Below are 24581 nucleotides of genomic sequence, written 5' to 3' on the forward strand. Positions count from 1 at the left end.
GAGAACACAGAGACAGACCCAAGAAATACAGTCAATTGATCTTTGACGAGGTAGCAAAGATGGTCTTTCCAACAAATGGCACTGAAGCCGCTGGACACACACATGCAAAAAATGAATCTAGCTGTAGACTGAGGTCCTTCATAAAAGTTAACTCCAACTGGGTCACAGACTTAAATGTAAACATAAAACTATAAACTCCTAGAAGACGTGGGAGAAACCCTACACGACCTTGGGTGTGGGAAGACATCTAGATACGCCAAAGGCATGATCCGTGAAAAAACCCTACTGATCAGCTGGGCTTTATTGAGATTAAAAATTTCAGTTCTGCAAAAGACCATGTCAAGAAAATGAGACAAGCCATGGACTGGGAGGAAATATTTTCAAAAGACATAATTTGATAATGGACTGTTACCCCAAATAAACAAAGAATTCTTAAAACTCAACAATAGGAAAACAAGTAAGCCTGCTTAAAAAGTGGACCAAAGACCTTGCCAGACGCCTCATCAAAGATAGACAAATAGGGAATAATCACATGAAAAGACGCTCCACATCCTGTCATCGGGGAAATGCAAATGAAAGCAGCAATGAGATACCGCTACATGCCTATGAGAATGGCCAAAATCCAGAGCATTGACACTACCAAGTGCTGATGGGGAGGGAAACAGGAAGTCTCACACACTACTGGTGGGAATACAAAATGGTAAGGCCACTTTGGAAGACAGTTTGGCCATTTGTGGCCAAAGTAAATCTATAGAATGTATACCATCAGAGCAAACCCTGATGGAAATTATGGACTTTGAGCAATAGCGATGTGTCAGTGTAGGCTCACCACTTGTAACAAATGTCCCACCCTGGTGGGGGGTGTGGTTCTTGGGGAAGCTGTGCATGTGGCGGGGCAGGGGGCAAATGGGAAGGTTTTGCATCTTTGTCTCAATTTTACTCTGAACCTAAATTTGCTCTAAGAAACTCGGCCTTAGAAAAAGGGGCGTGGGGATAAAGGTAAGGGGTGTGTTGTGGGGTTTGAGAGGCTGATCCAGTTGTGGAGGGGGGTGGTGAGCCTACATCTTGGTTTCCAAGAACAGAACTTGGGACACTGGCTACACATAGGCTTGGCTTAGATAATCCTTGGGGATCTGAGGAGGCCAGGCAGGGTTTCCACATGAGCGGGCAGGCTGCCTGCAGGCCACAGACAGAGCTCTCAGGGCAAAGTAGCTGAGTAGGAACGCTGAATTCTCCCAGAGCAAAGAGGTTCTGGCTGCCAAAGCTATTTGACTACCAGCCTTTCTCTCCTAATCAAATTTTTATTTTGGAACAATTTTAGACTTACAGAAAAGTTGCGAAGTTAATATGGAGAATTCCCATAGACCCCTCACCATTTCTCCCACTGTTAATGTCTTATGTTTCCCAGGTGCATTTGTCACAACTGATGAACCAACTTGGATGCATGAACTCAGCGCCAGGCCTCATTTGAATCTCACCAGTTTTTCCACTGATACCCTTTTTCTGTTCCAGAAGCCAAAAATATCTTTTTAGGGGCACCTGAGCGGCTCAATCGGTTGAGCATCTAACTCTCGGTTTTAACTGAGGTCGTGCTCTCGGGTCCTGGGGTTGAGCCCCACAGTGGCTGGCTTGGTGTGCTCAGCGGGAGTGTGCTTCCCCTCTTCCTCGCCTTCTGCCCCTCCCCTCTCAAATAAATAAAATAAAATCCCTAAAAAGTATATTTTTAAATTATAAAAATAAGACACGCTCAAGGCAGAAAAAGACAAACAATATATAGATGTACTGAATTTTTTAAAAAGTCTCTTACACAAACCAATCTGTTCTCCAAAGCTTTTCACTTGATATTAGTCTTGCTGCATATCGTTCCAGACTTTCTTTCCGTGTGCACATAGTGTGCACTCCCCAAATGGGACCATATTTTACGTTACTTTTTTTGCTTAAGACTGTTAGGGACATAATACATATATTTCTTTTTTTTTTCCTACAAAAAATGGACACTGTTGTATTTCATTATCTCACATAAGACTGCAAGGAATATTCCCATCTTTACATAGCTTTGCCCATTTCTGTTAACATCTCAGTCAACTGTTGGAGGAATTCTGGAGGGGATGAGTATACACTTAAAAATCTTTTATAAATGCTGTTAAATTATTCTCTTAAGTGATTGCATCAATTTACATTCTCACTAAACAGTATAAGTGTGACTCCTCTCTCTAAACTTCACCTCATCAACATCAGGTATTTAAAATACTTGCCCATCTGCTAAACCAAAATGGAATCTCACTGGTGTTCTGGATAATTTAAGTTACGTGCATATTAAACGTGTATCTTTGTTATATTTTGTTATAAGCATATCTTTGCATATATTTATTGCCAACTTACATATCTTCATAACCTTTAGCCATCTTAACAGAGTTATTTGTCTTTTAAAATTCTATTTACAATTAACTATAATTTTTATTCATTATTTTTATATATTTTTATTTCTCTCTTAAATATTGCTAATATTTTCTCCTAGCAGCTGGTGTCTTTTTGCCCTTTAAATTTTGTATAGGGTGCCTATTTTGGTGTAGGACTTATTTATTTTTTTAAGACTTATTTATTTATTTATTTAAAAGATTTATTTATTATATTGAGAGAGAGTAAGTGGGAGGAGGGGCAGCGGGAGAAGAAGGAAAATCCTCAAGGAAGGAAAAAATCCTTTTCCTTGGTTAGTGCAGAGCCTGACAGGGGCTGGATCCCAGGCCCTGAGATCATGACCTGAGCCAAAATCAAGAGTTAGATGCTTAACCAACTGAGCCACCCAGCTGTGTCTGGACTTAAGTCATTTTATGTAACAAATCTGCTATTCTTTTCCCTTAAGGATACTGATGACAGGGCGCCTGGGTGGCTCAGTTGGTTAAGCATCTGTCTTCAGCTCAGGTCATGATCCCAGGGTCCTGAGATCGAGCCCCACATTGGGCTCCCTGCAGTGGGGAGCTGGCTTCTCCCTCCACTTGCTGCTCTCTTTTTCAAATATATAAAATGTATTTTTTTTAAAAAAAGAGATAACTTAAAAAAAAAAAAAGATACTGAGTGATGTGTTATGCTTGGGCAAACCCTCTTCTTCCCACAAGATTAAAAAGCCAAACTTGAGTATTTCCCCAGATCTTGTTAGTTCTATTTTTTGAGGTTTATAGGTTCATTATGTTTCCAGATGGACACTCAACTCTCCTACCACTGGTCTAAAATAGCCTTGTCCATGTTTTGACTATCAAAATGCTCTGTTTACTTCCTCCTGAGCATTTATTGCAGTCTATACTTACTCATTTGTTTACTACCTGTCTCCCCAACTAGAAGATAATTTTCATGAATGGGGGACCAGGGGCTATTCACTCTGGTGGCCTCAGAGCCTATGACGTGCCTGACACTTTGGATGGTGCCCACGAATGTCTGGGGAATGAAGACAGTTGTCACTGTATAATCCAGGCTCCCCTCATGGATATGAAACATCATTTTGGTCATGACTCTGATTCTAGACACCCTCCTTAGCTCCAGGACTCCCTCCTTGGTCTCTCCAGATGCTACTTATTGTACCACAAGCACACCTACCCAACTTACTTCTGTTTTCATATTTCATATTCTTCCAGGGCAAATCCCCCTTCATTTTTCTCCCCCAAATTTCTTAGCTATTTTCCCAAATTTATCCTTTGAGATGAACTTTATAGTTATCAAGTTCCAAAAAAACCTCACTGATACTTTGATTGGAATTGCACACATGTATTGATTCATTTGGGCAAACTGATAGCTTTACGTTATTTTTCCCCAGCCAGGAACACTGTAGGTATCTTAATCTATTTAGGGCTTTGTTTGTGTGTCTTGGTAACATTTCATGGTTTTCTTCTTTGTTATGTTTTTCTTTGCATACTTCTTATTAATTTTTTATTCTATTATGAATGAGATCTAATTTTTATTTGTGTATTTGTTGTTGGGTATGTGTGCATGTTTTTTCTTTTCAGTTACCAGGTAGTTTTACTAGGATTCAAGTGAATCTCCTGGATTTCCCAAACAAACCCTTTTATAGATAGAGGTGCAGGTCCGCCACACCAGAAGCTGTGTGGGTGCTAGTTCCCCTGGCAGGCATCCCCTCCCGGGGGGTTCCGGCAGAGTAAAGACAGATGGGCTTCCCTTCCATGCATTCAGCAGGAAACAGACTGCAGTCTGGGGCCCCACACTTGATTGGAAAGAGGAAGTGGGAGCTTCCCAGGAAGCAGAGCCAACAGGCAAACTCACTCTGTGCCAAACTGCACCCTTCCTTTTCTTTCTCTGAGATACTCAGTGGATGCAAAATTGGCCTTATCCACAGGAGCAGACCAGGAAGTAAGCTGTGTGGTATGGCCAGATGTATTCTCAAAAAAGAGAGGCTCTCGGGGGCTGGACTTGTCAGGGAGGGAGGGAGGGAGGAGATGAGACTTGAAGTTTGCAGGTATGAAAGGGAATAGGTTTTCTTTGCATTAATAACATGAGACAAGGGGCACCTTGGTGGCTCAGTTGGTTAAGCATCTGCCTTTGGCTTGGGTCTGTGATCCCAGGGTCCTGGGATCGAACCCTGCATTGGGCTCCCTGATGAGCTTCTTGTTCTCTCCACCCCTGCTCATGCTCTCTGTCACTCTCTCTCTTTCTCTCTCTATGTCAGATGAATAAAAAAAATCTTAAAGAAAAATAACATGAGACAAGACCCAGAAATGGAGCAAGGTGAAGGGGCCAGGAAGAAATGTGATTCCCACACTGGAGTCCAAGTGGCGTCAGGAGGTCACAGACAGTAGAGCTGGGCTGAGAGTGGGAAGATGATGAGGCCCCAGAATTAGCTAGAGGAATCTGGGTTTTGTCCCCTTTTAGTTAAGAGACCCACTGAGATCCCAGAGGTTAAATAACTGAAGGAGTGAGTGAATGAATCCATGAATGAATGAATGAAATTCCAGGAGGAACATCTGATAGGAAGAGAGAATATGGAGATGGAGCAGGGATGAAACATATTTATATGACAACCACCAAGTACAAAGCACTTCCGCGTGGTCTCACTTAGTCCCCGTGAGTATCTTTATTTTGTAAGTGGCATCCTTTCCGTCTTTAAAAATGAGAATACAGAGGTTCAGAGAGGTTGAATAACTTGCCCAAGGTCAAGGGCTGGTTTGAGAGTGAGCCAGAATTACATTATATAATTATAGTCTGGGTCCAACCTTGGTGCTCCCACTCTTTCCCCTGAGAATGCCGCCTGTGCCTCCAGAAGGAAGAGGCTGTGGCGGGGAGGCAGGTGTGTGCGGGGAGGCCCTATCAGTAATCAATAGCTTACATGAGAATCATAACAAGGTGAAAGGGCTGAACTTTGAGACCATGAATTAAAAATTCCAGCTCCTTGCATTCGGCTCCGCTGATCTGATAATCAGACAAAAGTCAAAGGCTTGGCGTTGAACAGGTCTAGAGAATGGCAGGGGGAGAGGCAGAGGAGGGAGCCCGAGGTCCTCTGCAGGCAGAAACAATGCAGCTCAGCAGCCAGAAGGAATGAGGCTGAAGGGCCAGACCTCTTACTGCATTCATTTGTTTCAACACCTCCCTGCGCTGGGTGCGGAGAGATAATGGTGACAAGGACAGGGCATCCTTTTCCAGTTGTTTCTGGACATGGGCAATATTCTCTTACACACAAATCCCTGTAAAGATGATCAGCTGTGGTGGCACTTGCGTGGAAGGAAGCAGGATGCTGAGACAGAGGACCCGCTTTCCAGAGAGCGCCCTGGCAGGGAGGCCCTCTGGAAGGAGGGGACAGGGAGGCAATCGGAGAGGCTCCCAGGTACCAGCCCAGAATGGAGCAAGAGGTAGGAGGGCGCTTCCTGTGGTAGCGAGCAGCAGGTGCAAAGGCCTGCAAACAGAAAGGCTGTTGCAGGACTGAGATGGGCAGGTGGACGCCAGGTCAGGTGGGGGACCGAAGGTGCGGGTGCAGGGTTGGGGGAGGGGGAGTTTGGGTTTCATCGAGGAATCTTCTTGCTGAGGTCTGGCAGGATCCAATTTCCATTTTACGGTCACTCCTGCTGCCCAGATGGGAGTAGCGGCAGGGGCTGGAGTGGGTGCACGGCAGGTAGCTGGGGTGGGGGGACTGGCTGCAGGGAGGGGTGTGGTGACCCCTTGTATTAGAAATCCTTGAAGAGAGCCAGGGAAGACTTCCTTTGTCAAATGGACCACCCTGATTAAGACTCATTGAAGACTTGTTTTCATCTTTGAGAAATCAAAGTCTGTAAAATGCTAATCAGAGGTTCTGATCGATAGGGCTCATTCCAGGCCTGGCAGACAGTAGGCTTGCCTGAGCAGCTCTTCTGCAGGTGAGCATAAGTCTTCTTTGGCTTTTGAAAAACTGGGAGCAGTTTTGAGGACCCTGCTCCCCCCTGACCCCAGGTGGGGAGGCACTGAAGGGAGAGGAAGAGGTAAAAGGTACTGCTTCACAGAGAAGCCTTCCTCCCAAGGGTGTCTGCTTCTTTGGGCCACAGACATGACACAGGCCAGGGAAGAGGGCTGAAGTGTGTTGGGCGTCACACTCTGTCTCTGCCCTGGAGGCTGCTACTGCTGAGTGAAAAACACACAGTAATATGTGTGGGATCCCTTTGAAAACGCTTCGATTTGCAGGTTACTTTTGCCACTTGCTCATGGGGGGACTGAAGTCCCTGGGGTTTAACACAGACCCCTGCGGGGTGGGGAGTGGGGAGTGGATATCAAACAGCTAGTAAGGCTCAGGGCCAGCATTCAGTGCATGTCTCTCTAGTACCAAAGGCATTCCTTTCACATTGTCTTCTGAGTGAAGCAAGGAAAATTCCAAGGAGGAGGTGTCTTTGCAGTAGTTTTGAAGACCGAAAAGAAAAGCAGGAGGGGACTGCATGGAGCACTGGGTGTGGTGAAAAAATAATGAATACTGTTTTTCTGAAAATAAATTAATTAATTAAAAAAAAAAAGAAAAGCAGGAGGAGATGGAGAGAGGAAGATCACAAGAGAGGGAACAGCACACACAGAGGCTTATAAAACGTGGGGCTAGCCTTCCTGAATCCAGACTCCCTCCCACCCTTTTGATTCACCTTCTCTGTGCGGGGTACAGGGTTTGTTCTGAACCACACTGTTCTTTCCTTCACCAAGTCCTTTAGGAGCCCCAGCTGCCATCCTCCAGTCCTCTCTGTTCTAGCCGTTTCCTTCTTGTCTTCTTGCTTCAGGGACTTCTCTCTGCCTGGAACATTCCTACCCTCCCATACACTCCCGTACCTGCCACCTGCAGTGGGCTGAGTTCAACCCCTTCAGTGTCACCTTAACTGGAATCGTCAGTGTGCCCTTAATGGGAAATCAATGCATTGTTGCAGATGTAATCAAGTTCAGATGAGGTCATCCTGGGTTAGGGTGGTCCCTAAACCCAAAGGTTGATGTCTTCATCAGAGAAAGGAGAGGGAGACTGGGATACAGAGAAGCAGAGGGGTCAGCGGGGAACAGACCATGTGAACACAGAGGTAGAGACTGGAGGATGTATCTATGAGCCCAGGGTGGCTGGCAACTACCAGAAGCCAGAAGAAGGTCACAGATTTTTCCACAGAGTCTTAAGGGGGAGCACCGACACCTTGACTTTGAATTGTGAGAAAGTATATTTCTGTTCTCGTTTCAAGCTATTCTGTTTGTTACTGCAGCCCCACAAACTCATATACCACCTGACTAGCATGTACCAGCTGATACCCCACACTCAGTGAGGACTTTTCCCTGGGTGTCTCCATATTGTGCACTGCCTCCCCATCCCCCACCGACCCCATGAACCCCATCTGGACAGATGGTCTCTCCATGTGCTCCCACAGCTTTGGACCCATCGGTGACATACCTATCTTACCAAGCTCCTTAACTGCTGTGTTTCTGACTGATTCATCTCTGTATCTTTGGTACCCAGCACCAGGCCTGGCCCATGCTAAGCTCTTGGTCTGGTTGAACTATGAATGAATGAACTGCTCACCACCTTGCAGGAATACCATAGTTCAGCCAAACTCACCTACTCTCCTTGTCAAGTGTGTACCACATAGTGAGAGGAAATGAAATCCTTTGTGCTAAGGAAGATACGTCCTATTTTGCCAGAGGTTCTAACATCTCTCTTTATGGCCCACATCCAGCTCCTTGCATCTTCCCACTGAATTTTTGGTGCTCTATCACTACCAAAGAAATAGGAGCTAGTGGCACCGACCCCAAGCCAGAGCTAGCAGCCTCGTCCAAACCCAGGAGACATGGGGAGGATGCAGTCATGGTCGCACACTGGCTAAGCCCAGCCTGGTAGGTTCTTTGAGTCTAGATACAGATACCAAGAGTCACACATCCAATCAAGAGAGAACAGGTATTGGATGCAGACAGCACTGATGGGAATATGGCATGTCTCTGACCCTAAGTGTGGTGTGATGGGTTCTATGGTGAAGGCATGCACAGAGCAGACCCCTACCTGGGTGGAGGGGGTGAGGCAGGCCCCCTGGAGGAGGTGACAACTGAGCTGAGAGTCTTGTCAGATGCACAGGCTGTGTGCAGATGAAGGGGGTGGATGAGGAACATGGGAAGAAGAGGGAATGCCAGGGAGAGAACAGAGACAGCATAAAGACATGGGTGGTCTAGAGAGAGAAAAGTACCAGTTCTTTGGGAGGACACAAGCATGGGGTGCAGGTGGTGGATTTGGACAAGCATGTCCAATGAGTTTACAGCATGAAAGGCACATAAGGAAGGAAGTTTCTAGAGGATTCTGACTTTAGGGATGAATGGGGAAGGAGAAGCCCATGGAGACTAAGACTAAGAGGTAGAAGGAAAAGCAGGAGAAGGTACAGTCCTAGAAGCCAAGATGGGGGAGAGTCTCAGAGGGACAGCAATAATGCCCAAGCTGCTGTGGAGAAGGCAATAATCCTACATCCTATATCTATATATAGGTAATCTATATATAGGTATATCAATAATAGGATATATATATATATATATATATATATCTATATATATATATATCCTGTATCTATAATCCTAGTGACAGTGGTTTGTGCGGTGATGGGGCAGGGCTGGGGACAGGGGCGGAAAACCAGTGCCCACCAAACACCAAAGGAGGGGCTGGAGTTGGTCACACTGTCCTAAGTCTGGTGTCTGTTTTGCCTCGGATATAACATGGGTGCTCATGGGGACCAACAAATATACTGCTCAGCTCCTCAGCCCCACTGGTCTCTAGTTCTCTCTCTCTGGCTCCCTGGGGACTGTCCTGAGACTCTGCTCTCTCCAGGGCTGGGTCATCAAAGCTCAGCTGGTTGCCACCTGCTTCAACCTCAGGGCACCCTGGATGGTGGGGCTGACCCTGTTCCAGGATCTCCAGACACCTTGTCTTACAGTGTCTCTGTAGAGTCCCACCTTCTTCCACAATCTCCTGGCAGCAGGTGCCCCAGGGAGGGCACTCCCACCCGGCCCTTGCTCCTCTGCCACCCCCTACCAGCCTGCCACGGAAACTCTGCCGGACTTTGCTGATAAGGGAGTAAGGCTCATGACACTCAGCTTCAAGGGCACGAAGAGATTTTTCACCAGAGTCTCAATCTAAAAAGCTAGGGGAACAGTGGATTCTCGCTGCAGGTGCCCGTACCTCTCAAGAGCTGTCCAGGCAAAACCTGCTTCTGAGATCTGGTCCTCAGTCCCCTCAGTCCCAAGGAAACTTGGATACCTTGGATGCTCTTTGGATTCTGCCAACCCCACTGCTTATAGGGAGCTCATCTGGATCCATTACATGTCAGACAGATACACAAAAGCAAGAAAAAAAAAATCCACAGCATCTTGACATGTTGACTTCATTTGATTTCACTTGCGGCCCCCAAATGTGAAAGGGCCTTCGGTCCTCCAGGGCAACTGTTGCCACTCCATGAACCCAACGGATGGTGCAGAGGCACAAGTCCTAATGGTGGATCTTTATATCAGGGGAAAATGGCCCGCGAACAGACAGTTGCTGCCGGGGGGAGAGGGTTGGAAATCACCCCTGCCCCCAAATGAGAAGGAAGCCCAAATTATCCTCAGTGACACTGGCAACTACAATAAGAAAATACTTGTTTTATAAAATGCCCCCTTCTGAGCCACGGAGCTGCAAACTGACAATTAAACCATGATCATAATAGCAGACAATAATAATTAAAGCATCCTGCCATCCAAAGAGCAAAAACGGAGAAGACAGACCAAAGCCCAAAGCAAGCATTGGCGTCTAGAGCAAAATGAGAGGCTCTTATTTCCTGGGGCCAGCTGGTATCTGACAGAAAAAAGATTCTTTTGTTACTTCCATGAGGGAAAAAATGAACCTGAGCTTGGGGTCACTGCAGTGGCTACGGTGATGGCGTTGTGAGAGGCTGGGGCAGTGCACAAATGCAGGATTTAGGCTACTGCTGTGTCTTTCAGCTTTCCTCACCTTGGACTGGTTTCCTTCTTGTCATGGGCACCTTGTATGTGAAGGCTGTGTGACCGCCTGTCATGGACCGGAACCTGTCCTGGAGGTGTCAGGGATTTTGTGAGGACAGGTGTGTCTTTATTCTTCCCAGAAGAAAATGTTGTCCATAAATGAAAGGTTCACGCCTCCTGAAGTGCATAATCCAGAGGGAAAAAAACAGTGGCTATGGAATCAAAGACACAGCTTCACATCTTGTTCTGGGATTGCTCATCAGGTGACCTTGTGGAGTCTTGGTTTACTTCTCTGTCGAATGGTGGTAACGGCCTCCATCCAGCAGTGTTGCTGGGAGGATTATTGTAAATGAAATCACATATAAAGTACCTGGCACCAAGCCTGATACATAGTGCAAAAATCAATAAATGGTAAAATCACCTAAAGCAAAGTCTATTTCTGTTCTCTTTATTTTTATTGAAGTGTAACTAATACACAGTGTTATATTCACTTCAGGTGTATGACTTTTTTCCCCTTTTACTTGACTAAGAAAGATGTGTTAAGGTCCTTCTACGACTGTCAATTTCTTGTATTTATGACAGATTTAACTCTACATTTTCTTGGTCGGTTATTCGTTATGTAAAGATCCATGACTGTTAGCATTATCATAGCACAGGCACCTTTCCATGAAATAATTCCCTCTGTCCCTGTGGCTGTTGACTCTCCTTAGCTTGCTGCTGCATCACTCCAATCTCTGTATCTTGCCCTCTTGTGTATAAAATCTCCCTCTGCTTCCCTCTTACAAGGATTCATGTGGCTGCATTTAGGGCCCACCCAGAGAATCCAGGAAAATCTCCTCATCTCAAGAGCCTTGATTTAATCACTGCTGCAAAGATTGTTTTTCCAAATAAGCTAATGTTTACAGGCTCCGGTCATTAAAACCTGAAGTCTTTTGGGGCCATAACTCAGCCTACTACAATTTGCGAGTTTTTCAAGAAGCCCCAGTGGCAATTTTCTGTGGCTTTTGTGCACATTAGATCTTGGCTGAATCAATGATTCTTTGGTCTTACAGCACTACTGTTCTTGGCCAATGATGTGAAGGAGGGGAGATTTTAGGAGGATTGGGTTTGGTGTAGGGGTGGTTTCTCATAAATGACCATTTTATTTGAGGAGGACTGGTTGTGTGCTTACCTGTGTGAGTGTGTTTTGTGAAAAGCTTTCAAGAATCTTTTATTATCCTTGGAACTGATCCATTTTTCATCAAGTTCTATCTAATTCGTTTTGGCTGAAACTCAGTGAGTCTGTTCAATTCACCAAGGACACTTCAGTCCAGTCCCTCCCTCTGTCCCTTCTCAGAGGAGTCTGCTCACAGTTTGTATTTTATTATTATACTCTTCTCCATCTGTGCTGCCTGGTTGGTCCTCTGTCTTCCACACTGGGTAACTTCTCTTTCATTATTTCCACATCCTTGCACTTTGTCTCTGCAGTCTCAAACAGACCCTCCAGATTGTCTCTTTCTTCAGTGCTTTTGTTTCTTACAAGGCAAGTGCTACTCTTGTAGATTTTAGCTTGTAGATTTTAGCTACTGTGTCATTAGCTTCTTTTCATTCTTTACTTGTGATTATCAAGGTCACTCTTTCTCAGGATCTCCCCTCCCGCATTCCATTATCCATCCTTCTGCTACCGATCATCCCTATTTCTTATATTTAAATGAGAATAGCATACATCTATCCATTTAGATTTTCTTTTGTTTACTATAATACAATCTTTTCAGAAAATATCTTCTTATTTCTTTAGGGAAATGATTCCCTTTTTTAAAGAATGGTATGTGTTATGTGGTATCACAAAAGTTTCTTATATTTCTTTTTTGCTTGTTTACTTAGTCTTTTGAGAGGGTGAGCTCTCTCCTGGTCCAGTGTGGCCAGGAATGCAGGTACTCATTTCTTTTGTTGAATGAATGGAATCCCCCTCTAAGAAATACTGGAGTCCATTTTTGGCATGGTAAACTCAGAGTCAAGTTCACATCTGCTGGCCAATTCGACTATTAAGCGTAGCTCAGATGGGTTATTATTCTTGGATGATTTGAAGTAATTTGTGTTCTTTTTCTAGAGGTGATCCATGAAAACTAAATGGCTAGAGACCACCACCACTCTTACACTGACACCCAGGGAGTATCCATATCCTCTCCTTCAAAAAACTTCTGAGCTCCTTTTGACGATTTCCCAATTTGTTGAAATCTCAAGTCTGACAAAGGGACGCCCCGCCGTGTATATGCTTATCTGCTCAGTTCCTGCAGGAGGTCAGCTCTCGCAGTGCAAGTACACGGACCTTCTCTGTTTAAGGTTTAACTCACTGTCACTGCTCAAAACCAAACCTTCTGGAAGCTGCTAAACCTGCAGCCGGGATTCCTGGCAAGAGCTACAAACAGAAGCTTCACTTCTGGTGCCTTCTGCCTCCTCTGGGCCAGCTGCCCACTTGCTGTCTAAGGGAAGCAACGCTGACCGCAGTGGGGGATGGTGGCCCTATGATTGATGGGAAACTGCAGGTGGGGACTCTGGGTCTCAGGCGTAGCCAGATGTTTTGTCTGGTCCAGGCTCCTCCCAGGAAGACAAGCTCCACTAGGCAGGGGTTCTGGTTCATCAAAACTACAGGCCGCTATCTCCCGGTAATCCTACAGCTGTGTGACCAACAACCAAGAAGGGAGCTTTCAGGTCACCCTTTGCATTAATCATTAAAGAGCATCCCTACAGTTAAAAATCGATAAACTAGGACCATAAGCCAAACATGAGCATTGGGAATGGAAATCAAAGCTTCCAGAACAAGTTTTCCCAGCCTCCATGGGCCCCAGATCTCCCTAGGAAAGGCACACCTGGAAGAGACCGTGTCTTCTCCCTTCGCCCCATTTCCCAGTCACACGAAGCTCTCCAGCCTAGTCAGATCTGTACTCAGAAACAAGCCTCAGTTCTTCTGAATATAACCAGGACCCCTCAGTTATCCTAGACTCCTTCCCTGGTTTCCCAGCCAATTTCTCTGCGTTGCCAACAATGATCTCCTTTTAGAAATGGAGATATCATTACATCACACCAGATGATGGGTTCTTCCAGAAAAAGCCCTTCCTCTCTTCCACATGCCTGCAAGGCTCTGACCTCCACCCAGCCTGGTAAGCTCCTACTGTGCTTTCAAACGTAGCTACCATAATCCCTCTTCTCCAGAACACCTTGCCCCTACCCCTGGCACCACCTGGAATTAGGAACCATCCTTGCACGTGCTCTTTGATTGTGTTTCACACGTAACTTCCACTATTGCATTTATCACATCATATTAGAATCTGTAGCAGGCCCTGTAGGATGGTCTGTCTGCACTCCATTTCCAAAAACTCTCATCTATCTCTACTACTGAAACTGTAAAAGCAAAACAAAATTGATTTCCCACTTTCCCAGCCAGGCATTCACGGCAAGTTCTGACTAATCAGATGTAGGAAGATGCCTGTAAAGATGGTGATTCTCACCGAATAAATACACAAACCCTCAGCATGGGGAAGCTCTGTGCCTTGGCTTCTCCCCTTTGAGACCGAAGTGCAGTGGGGTAAGCCAGAGGACAGCGTCCAGGGACAGCGGTGCAAGAAGAAAGATGCTGTCCTCCTGAGTGGCTACCCTGGGTCTGGATGGGACCTTCGCATCCTTGTTCCAAGAGAAAAGTGAACCTCCATCTGTTGAAGCCAGCTTTAGTCAGTTTTTCAGCTTCTATTCCTAACTGATAAAATGTCTATCTATAAGACTGAGACTTTCAAGGGAAAAGACTGTTTCTTATTTATATTTATACCCTCAGTACCTGGCAGAACGCCTGGCACTGAGTAAATGCTCCAAGTATTTTAATTGAACTGAATGTGGTTACTGTCTTCAAAATATTCCAATGGCTCCTCATTATACTGAGAAATCCATCTTGAGTTCTCGTCTTGGCACACAGGGTCCTGCAGAGAGCCCTTGTTCCCCACGCAACCTCATCTTCCCCGCGCAGTCCTCAGCCACATCAAGGAAGCAAGCAGTCTTTCGTGGACAGACCCTACATTTTGCCCTCTGTTTGTCCCTTTGCTCTTTCCCCCTCATTTGGAATGTTTGCCTTGATGCCTGCAGGCAGGCCTTCTCTCTCTTCTCCATTACTGAACTTGGCTTACACTCACTTACAGTAACTACTTTGTCTTGGAGGGACCTGTTTGTTTGAATATTTTCCTCATAGAATGTGAGCCCCTGGAAGACAAAGACCGGCCTTAGTCCAATTCTTGTGTTTGCCACTGCACAGTCTCTGATACAGAGGAAGTGTTCAATGAGTGTTTTGTTAAATGGAACTACACTGGGGTCAGAATGACAGGCGAGAGAAAAGTCTGGAGCTAAATGGAATGGGTCTGAAGCCCACATCCCTGGGTAACTGGGAGACATTCCCCTTCTGAGCCTCACTGGTGTCATCTGTAAAATGGGGACAGTAATAACCGATCAAGAATGTGGTACACTGTATGTGTTTGATAAATGTTAGGTAGAGGGGAGGACCAAGAGCAGAAAGCTTTGCCTCCCTCTCATCTCCAGTTTTCCTCTGAGTTGGTCCACTGATTATAATAGGGAAAATGCTAGGCCAACATTGGAAACTGAGAAGAGGTCTCACCCAAAGGGGATCAAACGTCCATGTTCTACGTCCTGACCACAGAGGAAAGAGCGACATGGAGGGTGCAGCTCATGGTCTGCTTTCCTGCTATTAGCTGCCAGGACTGGATAGAGTTCACTGGCCAGCCTGTCCCATTCCTGGCACTCAGGGGAAAAGCACCTGCCAAATGCTGCAGATACCCACCTTGTTCAAGGGCAGAATCTGACTGCCAGCCCAAGTTCGTCACACACACCCAAGAAGGGCCCATTTTCCTGCCTGCACCCCACCCAAGGCTGAGTGTGATCTCTGCAACTCCCCACCATCCCTCCTGGGCACGTTCGGCAAGGGATTATCCTTGCCTGGCTCGATGGGGTGAGGTTGACCACAGAGCCCTCTGATCACCTCCAGTGCTTGGCTGGGGTTGGGGGTGGTGGTGAGGAGAGACATCTGCAAGACTTGTCCTGTCTGTGCGCCTGGGAAGGGTCTCATGGAGGCCTGTGGACTTTCCCACATCTCATCCTATCTGGCACACCAAGGGGCATCTTGACACCTGCTCCCACCACCTGTGATTTTCAGGGATGACTTACAGCCTGCTGTGCTTAGGTATGCCCCATCTGGGTAAAATGAGCAACCACCAACCCAGCCCCAGGAAGGAGTTCTCATTACTTGGGAATTTCATGCCAGACACTGTTCTGAGTGTTTAGATAGGATAACTCACATCCTCATAACAACCTTAGATCGCAGGGACCACCTTAAATCACCATTTTACAGATAAGAGAATAGAGGCCCAGAGCACCTGTTTAAAGATCTTCCCAAGCTGCACAGCTCATCAGAGTGGTTGGCAATCTGGTGCCAGAGTCCAACTCTGAGCTACAACTTGATCCTGAATGAACAAAACCCCTGGGATGGAAAGAGAAGCAGCCCCTCAGAGGAAATGAGCTGACAGATCAGACAAAATGGCCCAGCTGCAAAATGCAGTAAATGCAGGAAAAAACAGGCGACATTGTAAAACACAAAACATAAGCTCAAAACATAAATCGTATTCTCAGGGAGATGCAAGATGATAATACATTGAAAAAACAAAAGTAGGCTGTCAAGAACAATCTGAAAACAACAACAACAAAAATAGTTTCCTTGAAATAAAAATGAAAACAACAAGATTTCCAAAATAAAGGAGAACAAGATAAATGTTGTTGAAAACAGAATTAATGAAAACACAAGATCCCTGGCAGAGTAAAAAAAAAAAGGATAAAAAATCCTCTCAGATTACTGGGGGTTAAACAAAGCTAATTAAATCAAATCAGCTAACAACAACAAGAGTTAAAAATGAAAGAAAGCAATAAAGAAGCATCGCCTGTTTCGGTTGAAAAAAGGCATAACACGTTCGATGAAAAAGAAATATACAAAACCCTGTGCTCTTTTCACTTTCTTCAAATATACACAGAACGTGAAGAAGACAAAAATTCCAAAGGTAAAAAGGGCACAGTGTGATAAAAATAACAAAGATCATGTGCAATATATATAGTCAATTAGTACATTAAAAAAATTTTAAATCTAAACTGAAACGAGAGACCATCTAAAATTCAACCTAGTTGAGCACTCTGTAAGGAAAAAAAAAACAAAAAACTCCCCCAAAGGAAAATATACTAAGAACTGAAAGCAGCAAAGACAATTAGATATCATTTTGTCCATCAAACTGATAGACACTGACAGGGTTGACAGCAGCTCATGATTCCGTGTGGGGAGCCAGGCTTTTGGTGGATGTATAAATTGCTGCAGTCACAAGAAGGAAATCGAGGTCATATATTAAAATTTGCCTTCTAAGAATATATTCTAAGGAAATAATTGGACAACAGTTCAAAGGTTCACGTATAAGGCTCTTCACTGGAGTGAGAAACTGAAAATATTTACTTTATTAATAGGGGAGTGGAAAAATAAATGATAGTTGCGCCTACAACAGAATCCTCTGTCACCATCGAACAGGATGAAGCTGATCTATATATTGACATCTTAATATGATGATAGAGGATTAAACAATACATCAAAAGCAGGCCACTAAGCCATGCATAGAGATGATCTTGTTTTAGAAACCGTGTTTACTGCAACAGCTTGATGTATATATCGCCACACAAAATATCTAGAAGAGCAAGTGGAACCAATGGTTATCTTCTGTGAGGTGTGCGGAGGAGACCAGAGTAAGATTAAGGGGGCTTATGATCTCTACAGATTTCTTTATTTTTTACATTTTGAGTTTTTAATTTTTTTTAAAGATTTTATTTATTTATTTGACAGACAGAGATCACAAGTCGGCAGATAGGCAGGCTGAAAGAGAGGGGGAAGCAGGCTCCCTGCCAAGCAGAGAACTCAATGTGGGGCTCGATCCCAGGACCCTGAGACCATGACCTGAACCAACGGCAGAGGCTTAACCCACTGAGCCACGCAGGCACCCCCATTTTGAGCTTTTTAAAACAGGTGTATTTTTTTAAAATATAGAAACGTTCTATAAAGATATTCCCAATTAAAAAATAATAATTACATCTTACTCTGAATAAGGACTCAAACATAAAAGGGGCTTTATGTGTTTGTCTTAATTAGGCCTAATCATGAATTCCCTTAATTTTGCTGCTGGTTATAAGAGCGAGGGGGGTGGGGGACCATAGGGGAGGAGGAGAGAGAGAAACAGGGAAGGAGGGAGAAGGAGGGAGAGAGAGGAGAGAGAACAGGCATGAGCACAGATGTGTGTGTGGACACTGCGCACACTGTCCGGGAGCATCAGCTGGGCTGGGGGACTGAACAAGAAAGGGAAAGGATCCTGTGGCTCGTCTCCATCCCAGGAGTTCTGTTGTTCATTCAGGATCTTGTTGTAGCCCAGCGTAGCTGGAAGCGCCCTCTGCTCCCTTGGCATCAGCTCCCTGAGGCTGCAAGGCCGCCAGAGGGAGGGCGGAAGCTACCTTCACCTTCTCACTGCTGTTCCCTGTCGTGGAGGCCTTGCACACACATTCAGCCCCACTACTTTATTGTCCTCACTGTGTCACCCTGCAGAGGATAGCTGGTGACTCTGTCTCGATCTTCTCTTCCTGAGGGCCATGAAGAGGTCCTCCTGGCTCCCAACCGGCTCACCCCACGCTCACCATTCCCCTCAGTGACAGCGGTCCTCACCCCTGCCCAAAAATTCCATCACTGATTCCTTGTGCTCGCCTGTCAGCTGCTCCTACATCCCTCTGTGCTCCTCTGGTCCTTGTTCTAAACCTTCCCTCCTGGGGATGAGGCTGTCTCAGGAATGCTAACATCGCTTCGGTCGTGGATGAGCAAATCTGCTTTAGAAAGTGCTTGCCCGAGGATTTACAACTGGAACACCATGAGGTCCACAATGGGCTCTTGAGTGATTCAGCAAAAAAGGATAGAAGAGAGAATGCATATATGGCGAAATATTCATAATGGTTGAGTCTAGGGGGCAGGTGTGCAGGTGCTCGTGTGCTGTTCTTTCAACTTTTCTGTGTATGTTACTTACTCTGTGCTATGCAGCAAAACCTAGGGAAACAGAAGAAACTACACTTTCCCTGTCCACTGAGGAGAGTGAGACCATCTATGATCTGGGCCTGGGGCCTGACCACACCCAGTCACTTCCCTTCCCAGCAAGCTTCCTCCCCTGCTACCCGCAACTTCCTCTCCATCCTTCAGCTCTTGTGTCCCCTTTTCCAGGACAGCATCTCTGGTCTCCTGGCTGCCTTTTGTTCCCCACCCCTCCCTACTGTATATGCACATGTCACCCCTTTGCCAGTCTGGGTGTCCGGGTCTTGATTGTGCATGTGACACCATCACCTTGCTCAGCCAATACCATGTGTTAGACAGACAGGTGGTTGTTACAAGAATCAGTGAACAAGTGAGTGAGAGATGCTCCAAGGTAGGGAAGCAGGAAAGCCTCCTGATTTGCATATATGCACATTACCGTAAAAGAGTCATTATACCCCTGATTCCATCATTGCTCATTTAACACTTATTGAGGGACTATCATGGATCTGCTAGTCATATAACCTCCTTTTGGACCCAAGTCCTGCTTGCTTCAGTTATTCATTCATTCATTCATTCATTCATTCATCCATCACTGGACACTTTGTGGGGCCAGGTGCTAGGGGCACTGTGCTGAGAGCTGGGAGACTTGCAGAGATGAATCGGGCAGAGACCATGGCTCTGGCCAGGCAGATAAGACAGGAGCACAAAGAGAGGATGAAAGTGGTCAGTGTCATAAGGGAAATGAACATCATGGGCAAAGGGAGTTCAGAAGAGGGGGGCAGACTCCTAGGAGTCCAAGAGAGGGAACCAGAAGACTTCCTGGGTGAGCTGACACACACACTTGGCTTTGAGGGATGTGGAATTTCAGACATAAGCCTCTGAAGGGAGGAGAGTATTGCAGGGAAAGCAGAGTGGAAACAGAGGCACAGAGCGAGGCCATGAGCCTGGGTATGTACAGGAGCCACCAGCTGCTTGGCTTTGTTGGAGTGCCCCTGGAGAGAAGGGGTGGGAAATGAGGTTGGGCAGATAGGTTGAGGTCATGAGGACCTTGAAATCCAGGATATGTTTAGCTTCTGTGAGCTTGGGTGTCATGGAAGATTTCTAATTAGCAGGTGAGCTGGTCAGGTGTGCTTCCAGAAGCTTATTCCAACAGAAATGTGCAGGATGAATTTGTATATTTAACTTGTCCCCCTAACAGTGCACAACCCCTAAGAGTGCTGCTGACCTCATTTTGCACACGGCTTAGTTCAAAAACGTGCACAGAGCAATCACTCAATGCATTTCTTTAACTGTAATTGAACTGAGTCTAAGGACCTGTGTACATCAGCAAATACACAAATGTCTATATCTCTTCCAGCAACGTATCCATTCTGCCAATTCCTTTTAACTGAAATCTCTCTGGGGCATAATCTTCTCTAGCTACACTTCTTGCCTTGGCTCCCCACTATTGCAAATCCTCCACATTTCATTCCTGGGTCACTGCGGTAGACTCCTGACTGGTTTTTTTCACATGAGCTCTCTCCACTTTAAATGACCCTGATGGGAATGACCCTGCTCAAGAACTACCATGGCTCCCTCTTGTCTGCTGGCATTCACAGTCCTCCATGACCACACCGTACTTCACCCTCTCTACCTCCCTTTCCTTGTTCATATGCCTCCCCCTCTCTAGCCAGACTCTGTCTCCTCTCCAATTGCCTTTCGATCCTCCTTCAAGACCTCTGTTCATCCTGCCACCCCAACCTAATCCTTTCCTCACAGCTCATCTGAACCACAGCTCAAGCAGGCCCAGCTTTGCCAACAGTGTGAATAATACGAAGATTCAGATAAACTCGCTTTATCTGTGGGACTCACTGTGCAAACTGAGACACACTATGCATTCCCTTGGGATCTCAGTGTTCTCATCTATTAAATGGGACTGAGAACAATGTCTATTTTTTATTAGGACTTACTATTAGTAAAGAACTGATAAGAGGATAGACATGCCAGGCTCTGGGATGGGTAAAATGGTGATGTTCCTTTCTTCTCTGACTTTTTGGAACTCCCGTAAATAATTCCTGCCGGTCAGAAGCTTGTATGGAAGGAAGTTATATTTTGAGTGAGTATGTATGCAATTTCAGACACTGCTGGGATTTTGTAATTACTCCCTCTGCAACTCTCAAACACTAGCATTTCTGCCCTCACTTTACAGATGAGGAAACTCAGACTGAGAAGAGGAAACAATCTGGGATCACACCACTCTGAGCTGACACTATTATATGAGAAATTACCACAGAAGTATTCCTAGATATTTACCGTGTTCCCAGTACGATGCTGGGCACCTTGCACTAACTGTCCCATTTAAGTCTTTCCCCCGAGATGCTGCTACTACAATAGCAAATAAGGGCTGTGCCCCAAGTCCTGCAAACAGCAGGTGGCAGGGTTGGGATTCCTGCTGGAGTCCATATGACCTCCAGCTCTGCTCTCAGCTACTCTGCCGTGACTGTGCCATTTAGGCCAGAGAGTTGTCTGAACTTGGACAGCAGTCCTGTGAGGCCGAGACTGGCCTCTCCAGGTTTTCCATGGGCCCCAACCTGAGCCTGGGGTCACAGCAACCACTGCTGATCACAAGGGCCTCCAGGGGAGGTGGGCAGGTCAGCCACTAGTGAGGGGCCCAGCAATGATGCTGGTGATGACTATCCTGAATGGCAAGCAACGGGGACTTTGCCAGCTGTGACACTTACCCGATGGTGCAACCAGCATCAGCCTCGATGGTCCAGATGCAGTTGAGATTGTGTTCGTAGGGAGCCGGATACCCGGGTGACAGCACCTGTCCCGCCACCTCTCCTTTCACTGTCCCTCCACACTCAGCTGAAAGAAATCCCAAAAAAGTGAGCTTTATGGGGTGGCCTGCATGGCCAGCAGGGACTCAGTGTCTCCTCCTGTCAGTGTACCCAAGTTCCCTCCAGGTGACTGAGCACAGCACATAGAAAGGCCCCTGGATGCAACTTGTATTCACAATCTACAAAGAACCCCTACAACTTAATCATGAAAAGATAAACAGCCTGATTAAACAACGGGCAAAGCATCTGAACAGACATTTCTTCAAAGAAGGTATGCAAATGGTCAGCAAGCACATGAAAGGCTGCTCAACATCATTAGTCATCAGGGAAATGCAAATGAAAACCACAGTGAGATGTGCCTCACGTCCACAAGGGTGGCTGCGATCAAAAAGCCAGACAGGGCAAGTGTCGGTAAGGATATGGGGGAACAAGAACCCGTACACATTTGCTGGTAGGAAGGCAACACAGGGCAGTTGCTTTGGGAAACTGTTTCATAGGTCCTTAAATGGTGGCATGTAGTCACCGTAGGACCCTGCAATTCCACCAGTAGGCACAGACCTAGGAGAATGAAAGCATACGTTCACACAAAAATGCTCACAGCAGCCTGATGCATAACAGCCCAAAGATGGAAACAACTCAAATGTCCATCAGCCAATGGACGGATAGACAAATAGGCTGTAATCTGTATGATGGAATAGTATTTGATCATAATAAAGGATGAAGGACTGCTACCTGCTGTAACAGGAATAGACTTGAAAACATGATGCTAAGTTAAAGAAGCCAGGCTCCAAAGGCCACATAGTCTATGATTTGGTGTGTATAAAATGTCCAAAACAGAATAATCTGTAGAGACAGAAAGTACAGTGGAGGGTGCCAGGACCTGGAGGGGGTGGGCAGGTGGGAGGGACTGCTAATGGGTGCAGGGCTTCTTTTGGACAGAGATGATGTTCAAAAATCTGATTGTGGTGACGGTTGCAAATAGACTGGGACACACTCACCATGCAGGTTCACCTCTCCAGCCCTCATGCAGGCTCAGGCTAGAAGCCCAGCCCCCATCCACCTCCTGCTGGTGAATTTTTACCCATCCTTTCAAGTCTGCAAAACTTCCCCGTATTTTCCCAACACTTTGCCTGTAACTCTTTGCATAGTGCTTATTTTGTATTATAATTATCTGTTTATGTGTCTATTTGCCTTGCTAGGCTATAGGCTCCCCCAAAGCAGGGGAAAATGCTTCATTCTCCTTTTTTAAATTTCTCTGCTTCTGTACATACCCAAACATACAACTGCATCAATTCTGTGGCACTTGGTAGGAACTTAAATGTTTTCCCAGTGGACGTTTTGTTCTTATAAGATTAGCCAGTGCTGTACAATAGACATGCTGAAGTTGTAGCACCAGGGGAAGGGGACAGAGGGAACAGCCTGGGGTCCAGGAATGGGGAAGCGGGACAAAGCAGTGTGATGGGAACCTTGATCTGCAGGGAGGTAACAGTGAGGTGGGGAGGTGCAGTGAGGTGGGTGGCGACAGAGGAAGAGACCAACAGAATGACAGGTTCTGCCTACTTCATACTCCTGCCTTGGACCAGGCTTCTCTCATCCTATGACACATGGAGAAAGCTTAGAGAGAGCCTCTGCTGACATTCTGGAAGCAGCACAGGCTTAAGAAGGTGGCCACTCATTATTACATTCTTTCTCAAGAATGAGATAGACACTAGCTCATTATCTTACTCTTTCATCCGACTTCCCCCAGAAAAGGGAGCATAAGCCCCATTTTGCCTATGGGGAAACTGAGGCCCAGAGTGAGTGGGAGGCTTGCTTGAGTCTGGGTGTTGCAGGAACCCTTGGAACCCAGGACAGTGCTCCACCTCTTCCTACTTCACACTCCTCCCTTTCCTTTGTCACCAGCATTACAGTTCTGAGGGCACGACTTGGCTGTGGTCCCACCTGGCTCAACGTGTGACACTGGCAAGCTCCCTGCCTGAGTGTGCTGCCGCACAGGGGGGAATGAAGTATGAAAGTGAGGGAACGGAGAAGGGGGGCAGGGCGAGGGTTGGCTCCTGTGACAGCTGACTCAGTCCAATTAGGCAGCTCCAAGGCACAGGTATGCAGGGTCCAATGGGAGAGCCTTCACAAGACCAGAGCTGGGAACCTGGGACTCGGGGGGGCCCAAGTGGTCATTCGAAGAGCAAGAGGCCTCCTACCGACACAGGTGGGGAGAGGCCGGTCCCAGGTCCTGCGCTCCCCACTCAGACACAGCAGTTCCTCACTGCCCCGCAGGCTGTATCCTGGGTCACAGCTGAAGGACACAGAGCTTCCAGCAAAATGGCCTCCATCGTGAACCTTGTAGCCAAACTGGGGGGTTCCTGGATCCTCACACTTGATGAGTTCAAAACCTACCGAAGAGAGGAGAGAGAGAGAGTAAGCAAGACCTGCCATGGCAGAAGCTATATGCCCTTTCCTCCCTCAGTGTGAGGCCCGTGTCCTCATGGAAGCCACCAGGCACCTGCCCCTGGCTTCCGCCAGCCTCACTGCTCAGGGGGCCCACACAGCTGTGCTCAGGAAAGGAGCTGCATGCAGGATTCACTCCTGGCTGCTGCGTGGAAATGGCTTTCTCCCAGGGCAGCTTTTAATAGTTTCCAGACATAGGGTCTGGGTTTTCTATTTCCTTTGTTTGACCCCCAGAGCATTTTGTTAGCAGGGCTGCTCTTTTCGTTTTGCTCGCTGGGACATTCTGATGGGATCATGTAATAGGGAAACATCACTACAAATGCATGTTTCAAAGTTCAAATTACGTCCTGTTTAAATAGTCTATTGAGAAGGGCTGCGGAAGGCTTATGCAGGATGTCTACAGAGCCTTGCTACATGGCGCTTCATGTTCCTTATCCACAGGGGTCTTGTCGGGAAGGGTAATGAGTGAGGACACTGGCCTTGTTCAGTGAATCCTTCCAAAGTCACACATTCCCAGATGATGGAGATGGAATTCGCATGCAACTTTATTCAATCCTCTTCCCCCAGGCACGGACCCCTGGGCCAGATGGCCTGGGGCCCAGGCAAGAGGAATTGTGGGTGGATTCACTGGTTTTCTAACAGCTTTATTGAGATATAATTCACATAGTGAACACCCACCCATCTGAAGTGTTTGATGCAGTGTCTTTTAGTATATTTGTAAAGGTGTGCAACTATCATCACAATCAACCTCA

The 24581-nt window shown here is 46.3% G+C and overlaps 1 protein-coding gene across 4 annotated transcripts in view; it reads right to left on the reverse strand.

Annotated features, from left to right (window-relative positions):
• Positions 1–24581, reverse strand: part of CSMD2 (CUB and Sushi multiple domains 2) — a 600967-nt gene that overhangs the window by 150947 nt on the left and 425439 nt on the right. For all 4 annotated transcript variants that reach the window (XM_045064163.1, XM_045064162.1, XM_045064161.1 and 1 more), the window contains exons 24-25: positions 23583–23774; positions 21286–21412 (exon numbers count right to left, since the gene is read on the reverse strand). In XM_045064163.1, coding sequence (XP_044920098.1) covers positions 21286–21412; positions 23583–23774 — 319 coding nt within the window. The remainder of the gene's footprint in view (positions 1–21285; positions 21413–23582; positions 23775–24581) is intronic.

The sequence above is a fragment of the Mustela putorius genome, unplaced genomic scaffold (assembly GCF_011764305.1).
Source record: "Mustela putorius furo isolate JIRA1106 unplaced genomic scaffold, ASM1176430v1.1 tig00003853_pilon_pilon_pilon, whole genome shotgun sequence".
Lineage (NCBI taxonomy): Eukaryota > Metazoa > Chordata > Mammalia > Carnivora > Mustelidae > Mustela > Mustela putorius.